This window comes from Heptranchias perlo, chromosome 28 (assembly GCF_035084215.1).
Source record: "Heptranchias perlo isolate sHepPer1 chromosome 28, sHepPer1.hap1, whole genome shotgun sequence".
Taxonomy (NCBI): Eukaryota; Metazoa; Chordata; class Chondrichthyes; order Hexanchiformes; family Hexanchidae; genus Heptranchias; species Heptranchias perlo.
Genome location: NC_090352.1, coordinates 20,907,611 through 20,934,618, shown reverse-complemented (window position 1 = coordinate 20,934,618; position 27,008 = coordinate 20,907,611). Strand labels below are relative to the sequence as shown.

Here is a 27,008-nt window from a genome sequence, read left to right as displayed (position 1 = left end):
GGGATTTGGTGGCACGTTGGGTTAGCAAACTGCTCTTTCATTTCTGCAACCTGGCTTGGAATCCAACCTAGACTGACGAGTTGGAAGCTTCTTGTGTGATGGTCCTACATGAAATGAACTTTAGCTATCTCTCCCTTTTCTTAGGGACAGTACAAAGCTGCTCCTGATTTAAAACTGACTTGGCTATTTCCTTCAGAACACAAGGATAGCTCGTGGGGGAAAATAGAAAATGTACCACTGATGCTGTAGGAGTTGCTGTTCTACAGTTCCATTCAAGCCCTATAACGTCTGACCTGACACAGCTGGCTGCCTGAACGATAACAAAAATTCATATTTTTTTTAAAAGAAACCTCTTACCACCATTCGGTTACTGAAGATTAAATATTTTATCATTTAAAAAAAATGAAAATTATTTTCTCGTTTAGCTACAGGTTTCAACTGCCAACTTACTGATGGCCATAATAATGGGACATGGAAATTGTCTATGCAATGGGGCATTTTGTCTTTCTATGCATGTACATGACCGCGGCAGGACATCAAAGCAGCTACTGCTCATGTTCTAGGGGAAAATTGAAAAATGTTCTTTGCATGGTTTGGAATTGGAACATTATTAAAATGTTGTTGTTATTTTGTATCACATGTCATACTTTTCTTCTTCCTCTCCTGAAGGCACTGACTTATACTGGAGTAGTTTCATAGTGTTTGCAACTAATGCACTGCTCAATGCCATTGGGAGCCTACAGTCATTGTCAGCAGGCTATTTGATCTAGGGATATCACAACTAAGCCTCACTTTGTCCACAAATGTGCACTTTCCAGTGCAAGATCGCTGGATAGTGATTTTCTTCCCAATGCTTAGCCCAAGGAAGCTGAGATCAATTATATCGTCACTACCATCACCGTTGCTGAGATCAACTAACTCAGCAGTGAGTAGGATCTTCATTTTTTTATGACTTCGCTCCACACTGAGCAGTGCATTTACCAACTGAGTCATTAAGGGAGCCACATCCTTTGTTTTCAAAAATGCTGTGGCCCTGAAAACCTGTGGGTTGCAATCCCACTGGCGTCAACCCTGCCAGATCTAGCAAGGTCAATGGATGGCACCTACTGGGCCAGCAGACGTCCGCTGCTGGGAATTATGGCACCTGTCCGCCCTAGGAGGGCCCTGCCCCTAGGCACCCCATGGAGTCCCCACTGTGTGTAAGAGGCCTGATCCATCAATCTTTTTTTTTAAAGACGTAGCTAACCTGCATAGTTCCAGGCTGCTTCCCTGGCCTGGACCCCCCGTTTTCCTCTGTGTGGGGGCCACTTGCACCCTTATGGAGGCCAGAATGCCTCATCTCTCTTAGCTCATCAGCCTCCAGACTTATCCCGGGTCCTTTCTGAAATTCGGAAGCGCAAACTTCCAGCCTGGGTGCCCCTGCCTTGGATCCACCCCCACCAGCTCCACTTCTTTGACCGAGTAAGGAGTGGGTGGAGTCCCATCTTCACCAGGCAAACTGGGAACTCCCTGGTGTACCTGGTGTATTCTGATTCCTGCCTATTTCTGGGATGTTCCACCAGACTCTCACCAGAGTTATGCAAGATTCCAATGGAATGCACAAAGAAATTCAGAGCCTGCTTTTTAAATTTCTGGCCCATGCACTCCACGCATCCTGGCAATGCAGCACCCTTCATTTGTGTACTTAATCTGATAATCATGTTGGAGTCACATGATGGCCGGGAAGAGATGTCTGCTTAATTGCTGAACTCTACCTGGCTCACCTGAACGCTGTTATTTTGCTATTCCAACCTAAACACAGGGGACAGTAAAGTCTTATAATTTGTTCCTGCGATTCTTCACTTCTGGCGCCTCAAAGAATTTCCCAACTTTACCCCACCTATTCCTCTGATAATTGTAAACACATGGATGATTAGTACCCCAACCCAATCGCTTATTCTTACTGGGAGAACCTGAGCTTCCTAAGCGTCTCCTCACAGATGAACGATCTCAGCCTGAAATTGTCCTAGTTGACCTTTGAACCTTTATCAACCACCTTAGATCTCAGATTGCTCCAGCAAAAGCAATGAAATAGTAAATATTAATCTTTTATTTTCAATATGGTATTATCTGCTCCATTCCTTTAGTGCAAACAGTTTATCCAAAACATGACCTTACATTAAAAATTAGACAGTTTGTAACTGAATAGAAAAACTCAAGTATTTTTATATATTAAATTGTCACATACAATTTGGCTTCAGGGAATTGGACATGAGCTATACGATAAGTGGAATAAAATTACTGAACTTATAGGTAACTGGATTTACTCTTATGTTTGCATGAATAATTGATTTATCTATTAGAATTAAATGTTAAACATTTCTTTCACCATCGGATATTCACTTCATGGGTAGTTGCAAAATTACATTTTTATTCAGTCTGTTTCTGTTGATGGTAAAGCCATCTCCTTTCCTTTTCCAGCCACCCTGGGTACATTAGATTTCAGTTTGCTGTACGACCAAGAAAACAATGCTCTCCATTGCTCAATAAATAAAGCAAAGGTACGTAACCTTAGAAAGTTGCAAATAACAAAGAATCTGTGTGTAGGTGTCACTGTCTATTAATTTTGCTTTGCATTTTCTAATGCATGCAAATTGTTCATTTATTTGCATAAAATATGCCAGATAATTCAATTGACAGTGGTCAACTTTATGGTAATATGGATCAAGAGAGAGCTTGATGAAGGAGTGAATTGAGTTAATGCATGCTGTACTGATCATTCTAATAGCTTACATCTGTCAGTCTTCACTTCCTGTATATTTCCAATACCAGAATTTATTTTCCTTGACTTTTTTCTGCTTGATCCCAAACTTAGCTTCCTTCCTATATCTAATCCATTATCAAGACCAATTTCAACCTCAAAGCATCTGCTGAAACCCTAAGCCACACATTTATCACCTCAAGGCTGGACTTCTCCAACGCTCTCCTAAATGGCTTCTCTGCTTCCAGTTTCACTAAACTGTAGCTTATCCAGAGCACTGCCACCAACTAAGGCCCACATCACCTTCACCCCATCCTTGCCAAGCCTCATTGGTTCATTGTGCCCCAGAGAATTGTCTTTCAGATTCTCTGGGCTCTCTTCAAATCGCTCCATAGCCTCACTCCTCCCAATCTGCAATCTCCCAAGTACGTGTCCCTGTGCAGACTCTCCACTCCTCTGACATTGGCCTGCTTCTTGTTCCCCATTCCCACTGCTCCATCATTGGTGTTGTTCCTTCTGCCACAAGGCTTGCTTTCAAAAGCTCCACGTTACAAACTGCACTAGATATTCTCTCAGGTTCAGTGTCACCGATCTCTCCCATAAGCAGACCCTACAGCCTTTACGTAAGGGAGTTTACCCTTACTGCCCAATATCTTGTCACGGATAGCATGACTCAGGGTTGTAACAATGAAACCCTTCATTGTGTATATTGGATACTGAAATCTTGCATGTGCCCTCGTGCACTTTTCCTATCTTCTGGAAGATGGACTGATCAGCATTCAAGTGAGACAAGCCAACAGATGGGTTTATTTTACAGAATGAACAGAATTAGATTAAAATTCACTGCAAACTTAATTTCATAACACTCCTCATAACATTGAAAATAACAACGCATACCACACTGTCCCTGTTAGGCGACTAATCTCACTGTACTGACTAGAAAATCCCTGAACTAATTGGCGCTAAACTTAGAAAGGGAATTCTCACCCTCTGGGAGGATTTTCAAGTGCCAGACGTCCTTTTATTGCCAGAAAAACAGGCGACTGGCAGAGGAAAATCTAGTGGGGACCTTGGACAGTAATCTGCTCAGCTGATTCAATTTTCAAGCAGGCCTTTAATTGGGCACTCAGCATCCCGTCCAAAACAGGCGGAAGGCTTTTAAATATGCAAATTGGGGTTAAAAAGCCAGTCGCAGCATGCCGATTGCAATTTTTAGAGAGTAATGGGCAGACTATGTGAAGTGCAAAGCTGGTCCAGTCCCAGTTTTTTCAGGCATTGTGTAGCCTAATCATCGGTCCTTAAAGTGACCACTGCAGGGCAATCAGAAAACTTTTTTTTGAAAGTTCCTTCCTGCCCCACAAAAATCCTCTGACCCATTCTTGCCCCTCTCCCTTGGGATTCACTCCCCCCTACCTGTTGGCTGGCTCCGTGCAGAAGCTGGCCAAACCTGCGACCTGGTACCAAACCGGTGAGCTGCAGTGAGCCACCATTTGGTGCCCACAGCATGTTGGTGACATTTAAATGAGGATCGAACCTGCAAATGGTTCAATGCTTCTGACTCTGGCCTTGGGTTGGCGTCGCAGGTGCAACTCCGATATCGCGCCCGTTTTGGACCCAACTTTAAAATCTTCTCCTCTCTGTGCTTGACTTCCATTCCAGATTACTGCAGAGTCACTGACTTCCCAACTAAACAGGAAGGCAAAGACTTGACTTACCATCCCTCCCTCAGCTCCCCATGTCCAGGAGTTAGCCAGGTGAGCTGCCAAGCAAGTCAACTACTCCCCTCCTAAGTGTTGGCTTTCCTGGCAACTATCCCCAACTGAGCTTCTTTGAGTGATGCCATTCCAGCATATTATGTTTGAATATTTACTGGAATATCTTAACGAACTTCATTGTCTCAAATTGATCTGAGATGCAGGAAACACTATTCTGGACAGATCCTTAGTCTGAATATATGCACATTCCAGAAGCTGTGTGTTGTGGATTTAACCTCTTGTGAGCTGAATTGAATTTAACAGCATCATCCTAATATAAATTAGCTGAAATTCCTCCTAGGTCAAAAAGTCAAAAATCCTGAAATGTGATACTTCCTAAAGGCTCTTGCCTTTGACTATGCTTTGTGACTTCCTAACTATTCTCTTCTCTCTTCTTGGTACCCACTTGTTGTCCACCATCCTGTAAAGCTCTATGAAATGATTCCTGTATGTAAGATGTGCAATAGAAATGTAAATTGTTTTGTAGGCCTATTTTAAATGTGTAATGATCTCATCTGGGTCATTTTCTTGTGAAATGCATTTACATGTTATTGCATTAATCCACATATAGATAATCCCACTTCTACAACAGCCTGTGTGCACAGAGATTATGAGATTACATTGGGTTATTGTTGAATGTGTGAAACTAACTTGAAATTGATGGGTCACTTGAGATGTAATGTTAACACCTTTGAGTTATTAAGATGTTGCACTAAAACATGTGCTTGGAAAATGTAGTCTTAATCATCACTATCCAAAGTAAAAGGTTGTTTCAGGTTAGAACTGAAGCCCCAGTTTGATGATGTGGCTTTGAGTTTTCATTGTGTCATAGAAAAAAGGCTAGACCTTTGTTCGTCTGTCTTGCTGTTGCTCAGCAACATCCCCTTCTTTAGCAAAATTTTTATTACCTTTTAGTCAAACAATCTGACAAGAATCTGTTTGATCAATATTTTAGAAGAAAGGGAAACTGAAGCATCAATGAAGTTTGCCATGACCTTTCATCATCAATTGTAGTCATGGCTCAAGAATTTGAAGTAATTCCACGATCAAGGCCTGCAGATCACACAGGTCTATTGAATTCCATTCTTTGATACTGTGTGTTGTCCACATTATTTCCAAAAGTCATGTTTTGTAAAACAAATGATCCACCCAGCCAACCTGTATTAAGAACAAGTTAGCATTTGCAAAGAGGAAACTTTATCTAAACTGAAAGCCATTCTATAAGGGAGGATGTTGCAATGGAATCAAAAGCTGCCATATAGCAATCTGGAGAGCTGTGATCTGATTGGAATGGTCTGAAAAGTCAATGCTGCACTGTGAGGGAATCGAGGAATAAACAAAATACAAATACTTTCCCTCCAATAAAAACTCCTCAGTTCCGTTTGCTGTCTTTAAAGTAGCTTGTTGAAGGTAAAAGGCTAATAATGCTTACACGTAATATTTTTCATCTTACGCAACAATGCTACCATAGTTCTCAAAGGATTATAAATTTCACTTGGTAAAAAGACTAAGGCCAAAGATACTTCAAAAAGAAATTTATATTGAATGTCTGCTTTGTGAATAATTTAAGCTCCTGAACACACAATTGTCATTCTGACATAGGCTTTCTTGTCTAAACAGGGTTCTTCTAATATAATTTGTGAATTTTACATGCTTTACTTAGTAGTTACTGATCAGCAGTAGGTGATGAGTGATGTTATAGGTATATATTTAGTTTGAGGATATAATTGTGTATAGTGGTGATAAGATGTGGCTTTGCACACTGGATGTTGTAAGCCTTCCTAAATGCAGAACGGCCTCCAAGAAACTGTCTTTCACTGTTGATTCCTCTCGTCACATTGATCAGCAAATTAATCTCTGTTATCCTTAAAGGAGCACACATTCATTATCTACTTTGTCAAATTGAATTGATCTACTGAATCAATAGTCCTTTAATTATTAATGGTGCTGGAACTAACTGTAAAACCTTCATGATACTCCCTCAATTTAGAGATTTAAAAGGACATTGTTATTGAGTTGGGGAGAAGATCAATTGGAACACCAGTTTAGGTTGCTACTCATAATACAGCCCAAGCCCCTCCCTTTAGTCTGTGGCCTTCAGTAGATGTGCTGCTTCCTGTGCCTCTGTCTGGCCCTTCATTAATTACCTGCCTGGTTGTGGCATATTGACCAAAGTGAAATCGAGTACAGAATGTTGCAACATTCCTGAAAATGACCATCAGCAAGAAGCCTTGTGGCCTTCAACAAAAAGTTAGTGAGTAACACTTCTAAGCTCTGATCAGTATCAATGGCAGTTTCCACCATGGTTTCATACTACACGTGCACTGTGCTCACTTTTTTGAAGAGTTCAAATAGTGCAATCTACATACAGAACTTCTCTTTGAATATTGTACTTCAAACTCTTCAAGAACAGTGCTACTAAAGGATCATAGCAGGTTCCTTGGGATTAAGTAAGGCGTTTGTCAGGAATTTCTGACATGTAGACCCTTTAAATGTGATCCAATAATGACTTGTTGTTAGTGACATTAGTTCAGATATAAACGCTTTGCTTGCACAAGAAATCAAATTGTAATTAATGCCAGCAACAATTGGTCGAACAGTATAATGACAAGCTCCCTTAATGGCTTAAATAAATACATCATACTGTGCCACATAAACCAGGAAGTTTTCAGGTTCGGTCCATTGTGTGTGCTCAATTAGTTGATCTCAGCTGTGTGTCAGTAGAGACTCTATACTTCACCTTGGTTGTGATGCCTCCCATAGTCAAATGGCTGTTGTCTCTTACTGTACAGGTTGGGTATGCAAGGTAGTCAGGGCACCTGTGGAACTGTACTCCAGTGTCAGTTACTACTTTCAGGAGAGGAAGGGAGAAATGTAATGGGAGAGAGAGAAATTGTAAGGACAAAGGGTGACAAAAATTACTTTATAGTTTTGCAATAATTAATATTAATTATTACTTGCTCTAGGACTCTAATTTAAGTTATGTCCAAAGCTTGTTCAATGTCCAAAAAATGTCCCCAGAATGTGAACATTTTAGATATAAAAAAGGAATGAAACATTTAAATTTTAACTTGAATCAATATGAGTAAAGCTTGCACATAAAGCTGGAGAAACTTTCTTTTCTTACCTTGTCCAATAAAAAGTATGATAGAATGTGACTCTCTCTTCCTTTTCCCTTGCCCCACATTTTTTATGCTGGAGGGAGAAGGATGGGGGAAAAATACAGCTTGACTATTGCAGCCTTTAATGGTGAGGAGCATTTTACTCCTTTGAGTGAAATGACAACATTTTACCTGTTTGAGATACTATTAAAAAAAATTATTTAGGGCCAAATTTTCACAGGTCAGAGCAATTTTGTGCAATTTAATTTTCACAATAATTAGGATAGATTTTCAGAGTCCTGGTTGATGGTGAAGTATCTGAACTACTGTAAGCGTGGGTACCTCACAATGGGTGAGGACTCAGAACATGCCAGTAAGATTATTATTAGGGCCAACAACAGTGAAACTAACCCATATATATAATATTTAACAAGTTCAACTTTTTAATTTATTGAAGGAAGGCTGCTTTAAAACATACCATAATTATGTTGTAGACTTTATTCTCATTCATTCACAACAGGTCGCACTGCATGTTTAGTGTCAAAGCATTGAAGTAAATTTGATAAATGTTTTTGCAAAGTGTCAGGAAAATTCAATACCGGAAGGATTAATGATTGAACATTGTTACTTCTCAGTCAGTTCTAATAAGTGTTCTTTGTTCACGTGTTGGATGCAATGATAGAATAGTTTTGCATGGATTTCTGTGGCATGCCATCTTTAAAACAATGGAACTCATTTTCAACTACAAGTGTAGGTCGTTCCAAATTTTTAAGAATTGGTGCGAATCCCACCTGAAAGGTCGAGTTCCATCAAAACTACAGTACAGGAACAGGCCCTTCGGCCCAAATGGTCAATGCTGGAGTTTATGCTCCATGCGCGCCTCCTTCATCTAACCCTATCAGCATACCTTTCTATTCCCTTCTCCCTCATGTGCTTATCTAGTTTCCCCTTAAATGCATCTATGCTATTTGCCTCAACTATTCCTTCTGGTAGCGTGTTCCACATTCTTACTGTCGTTTAGATAAAGAAGTTAAAGTGATAATAGCACTTATTTCTTTGGTGTTAACCTTATTTCTCTGGTGTAACCTCATTTGCATAATTATTCACAGTACCAGGTACCGGTTCCAATGGGGCTGATTTTCATCCCCTCTGCCAGGTAGGACTGGGGGAGTAGTGTGATTAACATAGCAATGCAGCACTTACCCCTCAACTCCTGCCAAGGTCCTGTTCCCTGCCATTTTGGTTGGAGCTCTGAAGTGGGCAGTCCAGGCACCCCCTGGAGACGTCAGGAACCTCATTACCCATGCAAATTGTGGTCCTATGACATCATTGGGACCCTGATGCAATTTTGAAGTACCAATAAGCATGGTGCACATTCCGGCCATTGGTACTTGGCATTGAGTGACCTAACCAGTGATCCTTAAAAGGACTGCTGCCGAACACTGAGAAATAGGAGAAATAGGTATCAGGAAGAGCATTAATGTTTCTCCAGGTTGCACAAAATCCACCCCAAGGCCGTCTCTCAGGATCTCCTTCGCCTACCCCCTGCCCCCGGCCCCTTAAATTACCAGAACCGGTTGGGCTCTGCGGTGGAACTGTCAGATTTTTGGCTTCTTCTGATCAGTGAGCTGCTCCAAATGTGTGATCAACTTGGTGACGGAATGGTATTGAGACCTAACTCTGAAAGTTGGTCAGGCCTCGGATCACTTCTGTTGGTTGGGCGGCTGACTCCCTCCACCCGCCTCCTCGCAAAGGAAAGTCACACAAAAATACATGCCAAACAGTGTAGAAAGCAGACTAGAGGTTGGAAAGAAAAGTTGTGTGTAAGTCAAATGTAAAGGCAATAATAGGAGGACAGAATGTGTCAGAATAGAAGGACAAATTTCTCCAAGCCTTTGAAGAGCCTTAAAAAGCATCTCAACTTAGTAAGTCTTTGCCATGGCTGACAGGGAATTAAGAACTGAAGGGAAATAGAACCTAGATACTGGCATGAGTTTGCAGACAACTGACTGAGCAGACCAGCATCCAAACGCTTGCTTGATGGCTGCCAAAGGCAAGGTGGTGTTGCACGAGGTGCTTGTGAGGAGGGTTTCCCGCTGTACCACTCCACAAGACCATTTGTCAACATGTCTGCAAGGGGATGCAGTCTAGACTGCATGATGCTACAGGTGGCCATGAAGCAGTTGGCAGAATTGTACATCTGCCTCTCTATGTTCCATACCCTGAGAAGGCAAGTCCCCCACTGTCTTTACCAGGTAGATGTTTCAGGACTTGCAGAAACGGTTTGTTGTATCTTGATGGGGTGGGGGGGGGGGGGGGTTACAGCCAACCAGGTAATATACACTCTTGATCACCCTGACATGGTTTCTTTCATACAGTACCACCTAAAGTATGACATGTGGGTGTCTCTGAAGAATCATTCAACATACTGTTTAGTCAGGTTTTCACATATCTCAGCAATACCATCAGGTCTACAAGCACTACACCTGCCAAAGAGGGGCCATTTCATCTTTATGCGAGATCACATTTGCACCTCAGGGGCAGCCTGACCTGCCTGGCATTTCCTCCGTAGGTCATCCTCTTCCCAACAGATCAACTCAAAGAGAAACCAATTGGTGCCAGTAACCATGGTGGAGCAGAAGAAATTATAATTAAGATCAACTGCCGCAAAGACAAGTGTCACCAGAACTGAGAAACAAATGAACAGAAATGGACCCAAAATGATTTTTGCATTCTGTGCCCTTTAAATTACCTCCTACCCGTCTGTAGACTCTAAGTTCAAACTTAGCTGGGCCAGATACGGGCCCTGATATTCTATGAACCTTCCACGAGTCCCACCATAACTTTGGCAGGAAACCTGCATAACTTCATTATACCACTTCCCTGGGGATTTCACTGGTCTCCCACCAGTGGGAGACGAGTGGACCCCCACAGAATTTTAGCCCCACACGGGGCTAAATCTTTAGTACTCCTCTTTAATCTGACAGTCACTAAGGCTCCAAATTGAAGAGAATTTTGATATTCTCAATCTACTTCCCAGTGGAATCAAGTTCACCTATGCTAAAATTTGGTGCCAGTTATCAGTAACTTGGCAGGTTTGGTCAGAAAGTTTATCAGTTTAAAGAGTATGGGAAATAGAAATGCATTTATGTTATCCTGGAGGTCGGTCTTCTAAATTTGGCATAGAGACACATTGGATTAATGAAATTATGCATCAGTTTGTAAAGAAGGTGTTTACCCTTTTGTTATACAAAGTGAATCCATTCCCATTTAGAATAATAAAGAGCGAGACGAAAGTTGATTGAGTTACCCCACGCTTGAACTGGAGTGCATAATGATACTGTCATTGGGTATAAATCGGAACAATATTCCCTTCCCCATGTAAGAATTTAGGAATCCAAAGAAAGAGAAAAGGCCATTTCGATCATCAACCTACTCCTTCCACAGACCACAATCAAGCAATCTAAATCCCATTTATTTAATATCCATGAGGAAAGTGCTGTGTAAATACTCCCTGATCCCCAAAAGTAATAATGCAAGACTACAGCATATTTATCCATCCTTGGGGAAGACTTCTTCTGTGCAGTAAACTGCAGTGAAATATAAATCATGTTTATGATGTTGCTACATTAAGCAGAGAAGGTCCACTGTGCCCCCTCCCTGCCCCCATCAGCACAATTTAACTTTACGATGCTGTCCTCTGCAGATAATATCCCTGTCCACCCTTTCACTCCCAATACTGGGGGAGTGCTGCACTGTCAGAGGTGCTGCCTTTCAGATGAAACTTTAAACCGAGGCCCCATCTGCCCTCTCAGGTGGACGTTAAAGATTCCAAGGCACTTTTCAAAGAAGAGCAGGAGAGTTCTCCTGGTGTCCTGGCCAATGTTTATCCTTCGACCAATGTCACTAAAACAGATTATCTGGTCATGTACCTCATTGCTGTTTGTGGGACCTTGCTTGCGCGCAAATTGGCTGCTGCAGTTCCTACATTACAACAGTGACTACACTTCAAAAGTACTTCATTGGTTGTAAAGTGTTTTGAGATGTCCTGAGGTCATGAAAGATGCTATATAAATGTGCTTTCCTTTCTTTTTCCCTAATCCCACTGATCCAGGAACCAAAGTGTCCTCTGAAACATTTCATGATCTTGGTCTACACGTTTACTGTGACCTCAAACCCATTCACGTCTACACATTTATCCAGCTCCTTCTTGAAGTAGTTAATTGATTCAACAAAATTGCTTCTGCTGAAAATCTGAACTGCATTAGAATCTTTTTCCTTTATGAACAAATACGTATCAAATATCAATTTGAGATCACCTATTGAGCAAATGACAATAGAAACAAAGAATCAAAATAATTTATAGAGCCAGTTTATTTCATAATGTAATATGTTGACAGTTACCAGCTGTTATTAGAACAGCTATTTGTGTGAAATCATTCTTGTAATAGATCAAAAGCAACATTTCAGTGCATGCTTAATCACTTTTAAAAGGTATGAAAGGATTCAGAATTTAGTGTGATTAAGTTAACTGTAATCAAACTACTGAAATCACCTGATCATTGTTCTTTTTTTTCCAAAAGGTTTTTTTTAACCTTTATACTTTTCTTAGAAGCTTGGTTATTGATATATTTATGATAGAATCCCACAAGATTGTTGGAGGTTAGTCTGATCTGTAGTGGTGATGTGATCTTAATGAATTCACACATTGAAAAAACAAATGAGAGACTGTTGGTCTTACTAAGCCCATTGCACCATTAATGTTATACCTTTTCTGTCTCATAACCTATTTTTGTTTCTCATCTGCTCATATTTCTTTCACTGCATGCTTTTTTGAGGAAAGGTGCCAAAGCTTTGGCACAAAAAGGTAAGGGTTATCACGCCATTCACCCATAGTGAACAAAGAGCTTATAGTTGCTGATAAAACGTGCCCCTGTTTCTCAGATACATGAAGATAAAGGCCTAGAAATTGGATCGTGCCCAAATTCGCGCTGAAAGAGGACCACGGGAAATTGGTCCGCTGCCTCATTTGTACATTACCGGTGAGCTGCAGGCACTAGAGAAAGCTCACTGGTTGTTTGGGGTGGGTGGGGGGGGGCGGGGGGGGGGCGCAGTGGAGGAAGTGAGATCGGCTGGCCGAGGGCAGCAGGTAAATCTGGGGAGGATGAGGCAATTGGGAGAGGGGGTCAGCGCGTGCTGCCAGCTGCCTGCAGTTTTAATATAGAGCCAGGAGGAGCACTTCTGCTCATTCAGATAAGTATAAAATTGTGTACTTACCCTTTGCTGGCAGCCTCCAGCAGTTTCTTTAAAAGCCATTGGTTTAGCTGCTGTGTGTCAGAGAAAACTCTGTCGTGATCCAATTTCGCAAAGGTGCCTGAAACAGGTGTTGGGCCCCCGATTTGCATAAGCAGTGGGCCTAATGCCTATTTCAGGCGGTCACCCTGGATGAAGGCCTTAACCAATATGGAGTGCAGCGCAACTCCGGCCCGTACTGAGCGCACGCACGCCACAGTGGACCTTTCATGCCCGTTTCTTGTCCGAAAAACCAATAATGCGCAATCGAATTTCTAGGCCAAAGTTCTTGTATCCGAAGGGATGTGATAGATTTCTGCTGGTGACTGCTAGTTACTTCTGTTGTTTTATGCAGAGTAGAAATATGATGCTTGGAGGTTCAGGTATTTAATAATGATAACCATAAAGTAATAGCTGCTAATAAATGTATGGCTTATTCTTTAAAATGAACATTTTTGTTTCCTCTCCTGAAACCTACTGAAAAGTTTTGTCATTTCCTGATTAGCCTGTTAAGTAGAGTAGTTTTCTGGTAGCATAGTGTTCCATTAGGGAGGGAAGAATTGAAATTGTCTGCCTTGCCAAACTGCTAGTTCATCTCCTCTCAGTTCTGAGGGAATGCATTAATGGCTGTTGCAGAGAAGCCAGATGGTTGGATGGAGGTTAGTGGCCATATGAAAAGAAAATAGGAAGAAAAACTGTAGAGGAGGATATATATATGATGTCACATTGATTACCAAGATTGCTATTCTTTTATGACAGTGAAAGTCCTCTATTCAGAAGTGCCTTAGGCACAATAGAGTAATGAAAGTTTTTCCCATGAGTTCAGAGTGAGTTGGCAATGTACAGTTACTTGGTGAATTGTTCTTTTTATGTTGTAGGCATTTCTGGCCTGGAATTTAAAATCACTGTGAAATGCTGTAGGCTGAATTGATGGTTAAATGATATTTTATATTTTTTTTATTTCCAGTTGCATTGATAGTTGTGTTTAAGCTACAGAACAAAAATAAACATGAATAAGTACCAGTATTTTAGTTGAGTATCTAACCTCCTGTAATATTGGCAGATGTGACACAATGTAAGCCTATGCCACATTGACTATTATTACCTTCTCTGTTATTTGGTTGAATCCAAGTAGGCTTATGACAGCTGCAGTAGTGTTCCAAATATCTTGCTCTCATCTCTTTTAATATCATTTGATGTACTGAAGTCCAGATCAAAATATGTGCATCTCAGGCAAAATATAAAAGTTACTCGAAAATTACTAATTACTAAAATATTTTTTCTCAGAAACCGTCATTAAACGTAGCTAGAATATCTATTTAATATTAAAGGAATTTATCTCTTTGATAATGTTTTCAGTGTTTCAGTTTAATATCAGATTTGGTATTTGTTGAAGGAAGAAAACGACCTCAAAATCTTCATCTATTTAATAGCTGAGTTATGCCTCAAGAAGCAGAAAAAATGAACGGTGATATTTCTGTTTGAAACAATAATAACAATGTTTTAAAGTTAACTTTCTGTCGTTACAATGCAAAGAAATCTATGTGCAGTCTGGACATAAACCAAACTCTAGGTGCATATGATCGCACTACAATACATATAGCAGAGCCTCGCACCAAGTCACATTCACCCATCACCCCCGCGCTCGCTGACCTACGTTGGCTCCCGTCCAACAACGTCTCGAATTTAAAATTCTCATCCTTTGTTCAAATCCCTCCAGGGCTTTGCTCCTCCCTATCTCTGCAACCTCCTCCAGCCCTACAACCCTCCGAGAACTCTGCGCTCCTCCAATACTGGCCTCTTGTGCATCCCCGATTTCCTTCGCCCCACCATTGGCGGCCGTGCCTTCAACTGTCTAGGCCCTAAGCTCTGGAATTTCCTCCCTAAACCCCTCCACCTCTTTCTCCACCTTTAAGATGCTCCTTAAATCTTGACCTAATATCTCCTTATGTGGCTCAGTGTCAAATTTTGTCTGATAATGCTCATGTGAAGCGCCTTGGAATGTTTTACTATGTTAAAGGCGCTATATAAATGCAAGTTGTTGTTGTTGCCAATCAGCAGAGAAAAGAGGCAGGATTATGTTAATAATGTATCAACTCTAGTCAAGCCACAGCCGTCAGAGCAGTCTACAAAACCTTATTGATTGGTAAGAAAAGTTGTTGTAATTTATATTTTATGAATTGAAATAACTCCAAAATGTAATTTATTTCCGACCTTGGGACTAATATAAGGCCACAAGGAGATATATTGCTATATGTGCTCCAGCCAAATTGTTGGGTAGTTGTAAGTATTTTTGGCAGACTCGCATATACACATCTGACAAATCTATTAGTATGAGTCTCCAGAAGAGACTTACAATAAAAAGGATATCCAGCTTCATAAATTATCCCTTTGCAAAAGCAATTAAAACATTGTTCCCTTTCCATTTATTACAGTGAGATGCATAATAAAATGCAATAAATAAAAAATAATACCAAGAGGAATCTCGGGCTCAAATCCAGCTTTACAAGTATTTAACTGGAAAGCACAATATGTTTTTCTGTTAAATTGGGGTCAGTACCTAAAAGCAGCTGGTTTGTTGAACTGTGTGATAAAATTACAAATGGGGAAATGTACCATACAGGAAACAAAATATGGTGCTGCATAAATTACACGCCTTTACATTGCAAATTATTTCCTGCAATCATATTGCAAAAAATCTACCAAATAAAAATGTGGTCTGAACACACACTAAGAAAGTAATTGGGGCCGTCATCTGTTGTACATACAAGCACTTCCACCGCCAATATGTTGACTGAAATAAAGTGTGCTAATTCAATAATATGTAACATTTTTAACTAAATGGCAAATCATAAAATTGGCCTTTTGTGATATCTTATGTTATTTCATTCCTGCATTGTAAAATAAGAAATTGTATGTGGTATTTCCCTCAATACTAACTATAGAATTACAAATGAAATTCAATTAATATATGCCAAATGTTTTTCTGCCTTCTTCTAAAGAATTTGTTTTTCTATTTGTTTCTTCCTCCTGTATTTCACTCACCACCTGACACTTTCCGGCTTGGGGAATTGTATGGTTTGAGCAAAAGTATCAGCAATTGCCATCCATGGCATTTTTATGATCAAATGGCAGAAGGCCTGAATCAAATAGAGGGAAACAGACATTGTCAGTTTTTCTTCCCCCATTCAACCCCAAGTTGAAAGACTTAATTTCTACATGAAATGCAATCTAGTGCTGAGAACTGTTTGGGGCAGATTTTTCTCTTCCTACACCTGGGGCTATTGGATCATCTGAATGCAGCAAATACAGGAAAATCAGGAGCCAATTCAATTGTCCGTCTTTAAATGGATGGACTTTAGTTGGGCTCCCTTAAGTGCGTTTGCTCCTCCTCACTTAACTTTCTTATATTCATTGCCCCCAGACGATCCAATAGCCCAGGTGCAAGAACAGGAACATTTGCCCCTTAATCTTTGGGCAAATTAATTCTCATGATTGACAACCTTGAGATTCAGACTTATGACCTCCTAGGTTGAAGTTGAGCATTGAGCTTTTTGAATTATGAAACCTGGGTGCATACAGTTTGTGAGGTGCTTATGCCAAGAGGACTACAATGCATTACTCTGAAGCAGAGATTTAATTAAAGTTTCAGATTTAGGAAAAGGGATGAGAAGAAAGAACAGGAACTACAATATTGAAATTGAAAAAAATGGGTTAATTTACCCAGAAGCTTGGTATAAGCCCCATGAGCTATTCACCAGTAAGGAATATTATTTAGCTTGAAGGTAGGCAGAAAAACTTTTCAAATCTTTGCTTCCAATGAAACCCCTGACCAAAGGATAACATATATTGAATGCTTGGGTGTCCCATAGTGTGCTAAAATGTTGAAAGCATGGGCATTTGTCAGTCTTTAGCTATGTTATTACTTAAACCCATGTTGTAAAATTGTCCTCTTTTGTCCATAGAACAAGCGATCTTGTATAAAATGAAATTAAACTGTTCACTTCACCCCAAACCTTTAGTTGTTAACTGCTTTGAGGAGGAAAGTCTGAATTTAATATAAATTGCCCTTTCGATCGGGATAATGATTAGCCAGTGGCTCTATTTGAAGCAATCACTGATTTTTGTGCATGACTTAGGAGGTGACTAAGTGGAAAACCTTTAATGAAAGCTTAGTCTAAATATTTATTTACTTTGCCAATTTTTCTGTCCTCCTCTTCCAAAGACACTGGGGGTATTTGCCAGTTTGGGCGCGGGTGGAAAACCGATGGTTGCGGATCAGCCGCCCGTTAAACACTCCGCCCGATTTTCATTTCCATTGGAGTCCTCCGTACAAACAGTCGTCCAGTTTTCCGCCTGCACCCGGACTTAAAATTTCCCCCACTGACTCATGGTGGGGTTTGGTTCCACAGTCTCTGGGTGCCCTCCAGTGCTTTGCCTAAGTGATCGTCCTTCATGTGTGAAATTTGGAAAGATAGTGCCAAGTCTGAGCCCGTTCTCACCTAACATCTGTACATGCACACTTTGCAGCATGGGTCACTGGATTATGATCAGATTTATGAACCCTGGCTGATTTTTCCCCTCCATAACACAGGGCCACTAAAGCTAATTGTAGTACCCAAACTGCAACCCCAACTGTTAATATAGACCTGGGATTGATCTTGGGCCTTTTCTGGTGTGTTTAGCTGTATTTGGTCATAAAACTAGATTAAATTCAGGGGCTGTAAATTTCTGATCCACTAAATGTCAGAATTTAAAAGATTAGGTTGTAGATTTTTAGTGTTGCAGGTAAGACAACAAATATATTGGTCTAGATGTTGCTGTTGCAGGGCATCTAATGGCGTCTGCTGTGTGTTAGACTTACCCTTCAGCTTAAAACACTTGTGCTCACTAAGTTGCTGAAAGTGCGAGCTGGTAACAGGGCAGCGAGGGAAACCGGGCATCTGGGGCAACCAACAGGGTATCTCCTTAACCAATGAGATTGAAGGATTCAGAAATAAACAGTGGAAGGTACTAAGAAGGAAGTGTAAATTAGAGTGGGTGAATTCAATGTCAAATCAAGGTACAGAAAGAGAAATAAAGAGAGGGAAAGAAAAATTGGATTGAGAGAAAAAAGAGACAGAAAGGAAAAGTTGAAAAAAAAATTTATATTTAAAAAGTCTCCAACAACAATTAATACCTGAAGGAATGAGACTCCATACTTGTAATAGTCAATTTTCAGTGCCAGAGAGGTTGATTGGCAGTAATTAACAATTATCATGTTGTTAAAAGGGTACTTGCGCTTGTAATGACAAGACATAACTTTCTGTGGCAAGTTTAGTTCGTATCTACCATCCAAATACGGCAACTTCACGCCATTCAATGCTTTTCAATGGTGAGGCAGACAGCGAGATGCCGTTTTCACAAAGGTGGAGCGGCGCAACCCAGGCAACTTTTGGATATTAGCGTTTAACTGCGCATCTGCCCCTCGCCTAAGGTTGCTGTACCATTTGCATATAAATAACAGCGAGCACCATTAGCCTCACCCTTATTATGACAGAAAAATCTGCCCTATTCTTTCTTAAGCTACTTAATGCAACTGGAAGTCAGTTCCAATAAATAGGAACTGATATTGGAACATAGTTTACATAATTTATTATTAGGTGGCTCACCACCACCTTCTCAAGAGCTATTAGGGATGGGCAATAAATGCTGGCCTTGCCAGTGACGCCCATGAGCGAATAAAAAAAAATCATTGTGGCATCACAGAGACAATAATCATTGCCTGATGCTGTCCTGTCAACATTTGAAAATGGAACAGCATTAAATAGATTCATTCTGATTGAAACTCAGTGGAATTTTTAATGGAACTAATGTTCTAATTAAAACTTCAAAAACACAATAGAATAGTTATTAAGCCTGAGAATCCCTTGGTACACCTGACAATAAAGGAAACCTATAAACTGAAGGAATCTGAAATTCTGTTTTTTCCATTATTCTAGGAAGGCTGAGGAGGTGACTAAGTTTATGACAGAAGCATAGCTCCACCATACAAAATTTCTGCATTATAACTTTACCAAATGAAGCTTTAGATAGACCAAAATATTCTGAATTTAAAAACTTCAGTTAATTAAGAACATAATAAATAGGAGCAGGGGTAGGCCAGACGACCCCTCGACTCTGCTTCACCATTATATAAGATCATGGCTGATCTTCTACCCCAGATCCACTTTCCCTGCTGAATTTTTTTTTGAAGAGCTCCCTTGTGGAGGAAAAGGGCAATGTACAAATATTGTCTCGGCATATCTAGATTTCTATGGGAACTGCCTGGGCAGCTGGATTCCTGGAGGGAAGGCTACGGGGATAGGGCGGGGGAGTGGGACTAGTTGGATTGCTCTTGCATGGAGCCGGCACGGACTCGATGGGCCGAATGGCCTCCTTCCGTGCTGTAACCTTTCTATGATTTATTACGTGTACTCACAAGTTAGCTGCCTCATGTCTTTGAATTCTTAAATACTTGCAAAACTTGTAGGTGACTGTTAGATACTGGGGGTTGGTTGTTCTTGGAGCCCAGTCATTTAATGTGCGAGTCAGGTGTCAAAAGAAACTCACAACAAGGACTGGAAGTCTGTTCTTACCCTGTGGGGGCAATTTTAACCTAATCCACTCGTCGGGTAACTGATGAGATCGGGTGCATCGCTGGTTTTACACCCTGCCCGATTTTACTCTCCATTGAAGTCAATGGAGAGTAATATCGGGCAGGGTGTAAAACTGACATTCCACCCGATCCCATGGGTTTCCTGCCCGATGGGTTAGGTTAAAATTATCACCATATGTATCTGAATGGGGAAAAATGATTAACAATGTGGTTGCTTGCCCAGTAGGAAAGAACTTCTTTGACCTTGGGTGATGGGTTGTTTATTGGAATGATATTAGTATTATTGGCTATCCCTGTTCTCCAGTTCCCTGTTTGATTACTAGTTTCTACATTGCAGAAGTGGAAGGGGCTCTGTTGAAGTGCTCACATTGTGTTCACCAAAGATTCAGTCAAAGGATTATGAACAGGACATTACGGTTTTGAACTTGTTATTTTCAGAATAGTTTAGAGTATTGTGTAAGTCAAATATTGTACTGCTGTTTCCTTGCAATATTTGTTTCTGTGCAATTTGAGTTCTTAAAAGTACCTTTGACTACCGATTCTAGACTAAATGATACGGTCTGACCACATGATGTTTTTCATCATTTGAGTGGACTGGAGATCCAGTCTCCAATGGGAAAAACCACAACGAAAGACTAATGATTTGTCTCTGAGCCTTCCATCCCTTCACTTAATGCTTAAAATTGCACGTTTCAGATCAGGGAAGGTATGGATCTGATTATGGAAACTGCTATTTTGCAACGGACATGAATGAGGAGTGCTGGGAGAAAGCCTGCATTGTTACACTGTTACTGAAAGGGGAGTGACTAACAATTCATTGCACCATTTGTGTCCGTTGGTGCAGCAAATGGACAATAATACATGATAAAAGCCCATTTTCACAGAACAAGCATAATGATAGTTCCTGACAACTAATGGTTAAGAGTGACTCTCTAACATATTATTGCAATAGGAGTGACAGCTTGGGCTGAGTTTGGCAACTTTGCTGTCTTTAACATGCTTTATAAGATGATCAGATTTAAAGCTTCCTTATGTGCAGCATTAAAATATTAATAATGCTTATTCCAGTGCCAATTATGTTGGAATAGAGATAGGGAGCAAAGCAACACTGAATTTTTTGGAAGAAAGGAAGAACTTGCATCTACATAGCACCTTATCACATCTCTTAGAAATGTCCATCAGCACATGTCTGCCTGAACCATACAGAGGGAATCTCAATTTTAACAGGGTAGGTTTTGTCAAAGGGTAAGGTCACCCAGCATGGAGCCTCACCTGCTGGGATCGCGTATTGGGAATTTGTGTGTACACCACCCTCCCCTCCGCAATCTTTCATCCTTAAAATTAACAATTGGAAAATCATGGGAGCACACACACAATTTCAAGATATACGTTCCTGTGCTGGGAACATGCATTCGCAAACTTTCTTGTCATGTCTCATTGAAATGACGGCACCTCTTACAATGCAGCAGTCCCTCCCTGAAGCATGAGCCTAGAATATTTGCTCCAATTGTTGAGTGGGGTTTGAACCCACAAACTTTGGCTCCACTTTAAGGTAGCTATTTTTTTAAAGTACCTAGTTAGGTAACTTTTTTTTACAAGGTACCTTTTGGTGGCAGCCTCCAACTGTCCCTGGAAGGACCACTCATTAGGCCACGTGTCAACCAGGTAATCCTGAATGCAGGAGGCCCATGCCTACTGCATTCAGGGAAAACCAATTTCTGATTTGGGTCTTACTTGGCCCCTTGTTAGCATATTGAAGGGGCCTAGTGCCTGAACCAATATGGCAATAGACGTATTTCCAACGCTGTTCAGGCACGGGAGATTGACCTCCTAAATTGGACCTTTTTGCCTCATTTTTTGCCCAGAAAATGGGTGCAATGAGGTCCAATTTCACCCCCATCGGCTTTTGCTACTCTGGCAATAGTATCTCAAGTATTCAATTATCTGTTTATTAATTAGTTTTATCCCCTTTTTGAAGTGAACTTTCTGATTCCACTTTCAGTATCCATACCACCAACTATTATTCCTGGCTGAGAGTGTGTGCAGATTTCCTGATCCTACCTCACTATCTGTAACTAGTCACTGAGGCCTGGACGGCATCACTTTTTGTCCTCCCCTCTTAATTTTCCTTCTTTAGAGGGCAGGGTAGGGGCATGTCACAGGACAGAATCATGGTTTGAGTTCTGATGCTTCCTTTGCTGCTGATGAAAATTAATTGAAAATGTTAACAACTCTATTATAAGACACAGAAGAAAGTGGAAGATGAGTTTCTATTTCTTTTTTAAATTGACTTTAGTTGTTAGGTTTGCATTTTAGGAATTTCTACACAGCCACTTAAAAACAACCCGTCTGGTTCAATTCCATACTCATAGCAACCCTAGTTAATTAAAATAAATTTTTGGAACACGAGAAAGCCATTAGGCCCAAATAAGCTGTCCCTTTCTCACAGGTCAACCCATCCTATCTCTCTTCTCACCCTTTCCCTCAATTCTTTCTCTCCGCAAAAATGCATCAAATTGTCTCTCAACCCCATTTATAGTATCTGCTCCAATACCTTTCCTAGTTATTTCACACCTCGATTACCCCCGAGGTAAAACGTTCTTACATTCTTCAACTAAAAGCATTAACTTCTATATCTCACATGCTTCTTTATTTGTTAGAGTTTCCCCATATGTGTTGGGGATAAGATTATAGCCAATGATTTTGAGTCCTGTTCGTAAATGCATAAATCTGTTTTTAATAAACAATAAAGGCATTATATAATAAGTGTTAGTCAATAGATTGTAAGATCGGTAGGCTGCCCCAATCCTGCCGAGCGAATTAGGTTAAAATCGGGGCTATAGACTTTCTCCTGGGCTAAGTTTTATATTCCTTGTTATCGGTGCTCATATAGTACAGCTGATCACATAATAAAATTGAGTTGTGGACAGAGTGTCTATGTGAAATATTTCTGTCAGTACAAATTTTATTCAGCTAATTTAATAATGCAATGGCTGTTCAGCCAGAAGTGGTTCAGTACTGTTTCAGGCATTCATTGAAAGGCAGTCAACTCCCAAAACTCTGTAGCTGCAGGTTAGATTCATGGTGGAGTTTGACCTTCTAATCCATCTGCCATCTGCATTTCCTTTTGCCATGCTACATATGGGATCTATATAATGTATGCTGCTCAGGGGAGCAGCGGGCAGTTTGGATATAATTGCTGCCCTGAATCTAATGATTGAAATTTGCAGCTGGTTCAAGACTGTCGGTGTAAGATATTGTTGCTGATGGGGAGAGCAGAGTAGATATATCTGCAATGTTTTTATGGTGCATTTTAATGGAATATAAGCCTGCTTAACATAGAAATGTGCTTTAATAGACAGCCCATCTTTAGGCAGGTATGTAGTTTGGCGCCATTTGTTTCCATAAGTATCAGAGTGAGAAACTTCAGAAAGGAGGGCTCCAATAAAAAGGCTATAAAATGTAATGAGGAGGACCAAACATTTTTTGTGTGCTTACGATGAGAGTCCTGAATAAGCTTTGTTTCTGCAGACCCTAGATAATGCAAGATCATTTAGTGTTTGTATACAATGTGCTGGAATCTATATTTTGCATTTTATTAAACCTTTCCATGAGAAGTTACGATGTAACACATGCCGGTGGCTACTGTGATCATGATAGTATGTTCCTAAGTTGTCACTTACTGAGTGCTGAGATTAATTGCAGTGGAGATTGCTTAGCAGCCTTTTGTACTCATAGAATCATAGAAATTTACGGCACAGAAGGAGGCCATTCGGCCCATTGTGTCTGAGCCGGCCGCAAGAGAGCTATCCAGCCTAATCCCACTTTCCAGTTCTTGGTCCGTAGCCTTGTAGGTTACAGCACTTCAAGTGCATATCCAAGTACTTTTTGAATGTGATGAGGGTTTCTGCCTCTACCACCCTTTCAGGTGTTGAGTTCCAGACCCCCACCACCCTCTGGGTGAAAAAATTGCTCCTCAAACTCCCCTCTAATCCTTCTACCAATTATTTTAAATCTATGCCCTCTGGTTATTCACCTCTCTGCTAAGGGAAATAGGTCCTTCGTCTCCACTCTATCTAGGCCCCTCATAATTTTATACACCTCAATTAAATCACCCCTCAGCCTCCTCTGTTCCAAAGAAAACAACCCCAGCCTATCCAATCTTTCCCCATAGCTAAAATTCTCCGGTCCTGGCAACATCCTCATAAATCTCCTCAGTACCCTCTCTAGTGCAGTCACATCTTTCCGGTAATGTGGTGACCAAATCATAAATGGTACTCAAAACAGAGAGAGAAATCTAGGGGTAGAAATTGGCATGTGTTGCGCCCAATTTTCGGGCGAATAACAGGTACAAAGCATACCAATTTAGCAGTGGGATGGCCTGTGCCCAATCTGCGCAGGCATTTGTCCCACTGCTATATTTGTGGGGACCAATTTTAGGCATCCACCAAAACAGGTGTTAGACCTCTTGAATGTGTAATTGAGGGGCCTAAAGCCTGTTGAAGGAATCCTTGGAGAAATTAGTTATCAATGGGCTGGGCAGGTATTGGGCTGCAAATAACAGATAAGTTTTAAATTTTTTATTTTAAAATTCCCTTTCTGTGGATCCAGGAGGAGTAGGAGTGCTCCATCCGACTCCATAGTCCTGGTGATCACCCCCTGTCGCCTGAGCCAAACCCCCTTCCCAGAGGATATTTTAAATACTTCAATCCAACTTTACAGGATGCAGTAAATCTAACCCTGGATTCATCATATTAATTTGTGAATGGAAAGGTTTTATAAGATGCACATACAATAATCCCAAACAGTAGTGCATTGTACATTCACAAAACAAATCTGACTCACTATCACAGCTATCCCTGTCCCTGACCCCATGGTAGTCCTGTAGCAGATGCAGGGTTAGATGAACTGTGAGTGTGCTGATTTAATTATTTGAAATAAACACGGTTCATTTTTAATAAATGCAGAAGGGATAAGTACAAGTCGGTATCATTGAAACAAAATCTTAAAAGCGAGTTCGGATGGTGTCATACCCAAACATGAACCTCCCTTTTCCTCTTTCAGATGCTGATCAAACTGCTGTGTGTTTCAGACAATTTCTAATATATGAGGCTAGGAATTGCTGCTAATAGCAGATGAATAGCTTAAGGAGCTCGAATGAGCTCCCTCTGTCTGCTATTTAACAGAGGGGTTAACCTATTTAAGATAACTGAGTTAATGCTCTCCATTAAAATAGCACAGTGAGGAAAATCATTGACTGTGTTAAACATTCTTCTGCTATTTATCAACAACAGTAATTTTTGGCCTATAATCTTCTGACTCAGTCATTTTTTTGTGTGCGCACTGCAGTCATTAAAAATAACTAAAAGTATGAAACATGATTTGCAGGAATGGGAGCGGCAGAATCTTGTGTTGTCAGGTGGACCTAACTGGCTGTCTGCAGTCTGGGGTTTGCAATCTATTATATTATTGGTTATTAATGTATCTCCTCACATCTCCCCATCGATGTTGGCTACTCTAATGGGAATGATGTAGGCTTTGCCCCCTAGTTACCACATGGCAACAAAGGGACCTCCACCATGAGCATGTCAAGAAGCTGAAAACTGCTTTTAAAGTTATAAAGCATAACTAGCTGCCACAGCCCATCCACAAATAAGCCAATAGTTTGCATCACACATCACAGTTGTAGTAAAATCCTAAATATGGGATATTCCGTGTAATTTTTTAAATCACCACCACTCCCTAATTTATTTCCAAACATTGGCAATTCCACAAGTGCAGTGAGAAGCGTGCTAAAATGAAGCCAGTTGCTCTACACACAGCAGGAACATCCTCTTTATCGAAAAAAAACAGTTACAACTAGTCTTGAAGAAAATAAAGCTTCACATGAGACAACTGCCAGGTTTGTGCTGTGCAAGAAAATTCCTTCGAAGATTTTTTTTTACAGCTGTGTTTTGGCAGCTTGCTTGTTACATAAACATGCCTGTAATTACAACTCAGAAACCATCAGCTCATCTGAAAACATTCCTGCCTCAGTTTTGTGCAAAACTACCAGTGGGAGAAAGTAACACCTGTTTATTTGTTTCTAACAAGCTTCTTGTTGCCTGCCCCTTTTCAATCCTTCATTCAGAAGATGGCTGGGCAGAGATTCTAAGACCTACTTCTTCTGGATGTCTCTGAAAATGGGTCTCCTTTTACTCATTGGGGGAGGAAAATGAAGTGGGAGAACCGTTAATGCCCTCCCCACCTCGGTAATATGGCTACGTCTTTTTGAAGCGTAACTGCTCTGCCCCCCCTTAGTGAATCCTCAGGAAATCCCTGGGTAACGAAAAGAGAGCAGGGATCCAGCATAACGGGTCTCAGTCATTTATTCCTCTGCTTTTCATGCAGTAACCGAGCAGTCCCAGGCAAAGAGAGGAAAATTGGCACTTTTGGTTTTATATTAAGTTCAAATTGAAAACTAAGCTTTGCTGTGTGACATATTTGGGGAAGAAGTTGCTATTATAAGTGGAAAAAGTTGGTGTGAGTATAAAGCATGTTTCTCAAGCTATACTTAAGTCTGCTTTTTCAATATCATTAGCAAATGGGGGAAACATCATACTTTGGGACTGTGATGGACTTAAGAAATGTTTCATCTCCACTAAGGAGATTCTTTTCCCCTCCAATTCACCTTTTGATTTTTTTGTCTCCCTTTTCTTCAATCCTGTCCTGAAGATGGTGCCTTGTGCTGGGGTAGTGCTCCACAAATATTGGTGACCCCCCAATACTTCTCACCAATGGCCATTCTTCACATGTGAGCCATGCTCTTTGACTATGTAGGCCATCATAGCTGATCTTGATCCTGTCCTCACTGAGGGCTGTGATTTATTTTTAGCAGCCTTTTCAGGTGAAAATATCATATCTTGTTTATTTGCTGGTGGCTTAAATAATGTAGAAATCAAGACACTTAATACATTTTAAGTTCATGTTCTTCTTTCATCTGTCAATACACAGGAATTCCTTTTCTGCTTACCAATTGGTAAAAGATAGTTTTTCTGAAACCTTTCAATTAAAAAGCCCAGGTATTTTGTTATTTTCTCAGCAGTAATGAGCAATGTGACAATATTCTGGTGAGAAAAGGCTACTAACAATCTCTCCAAAGCACTAAATAGCAGATCTCAAAACAGTACGGCAGTGGAAAACATTCGCTTTGAAATATGTTTTTGCTTGGTAAAGGGAAATGATTATAGTTCCAGAGATTAGAAAATGGAGGAGCACTCATGGAGCCTGGAGTTTTCCCTTCAAAGTAACGTTGGCATTATTTTAATAATAATTCAGCCCCCATAAACACCGCAGTTTTGCTGAATAGAAATGATTGAGTAAAATATATTTGTTACAGCCCCGTATAAATTGTGGGGCAGATTTCAGTGCATCAGCTGCAACATGTACATGGATGATCTTGTGCACGTACAGTTGCTTCCAAGTTGCTTTTGTGAGTTTAAGTT

The 27,008-nt window shown here is 40.6% G+C and overlaps 1 protein-coding gene across 1 annotated transcript in view; it reads left to right on the top strand.

Moving 5' to 3' along the window:
* LOC137344911 (double C2-like domain-containing protein beta) overlaps positions 1-27,008 on the top strand; it is a 194,017-nt gene that overhangs the window by 38,762 nt on the left and 128,247 nt on the right. Inside the window, exon 2 of the mRNA XM_068008186.1 lies at positions 2,461-2,540. Coding sequence (XP_067864287.1) covers positions 2,461-2,540 — 80 coding nt within the window. The remainder of the gene's footprint in view (positions 1-2,460; positions 2,541-27,008) is intronic.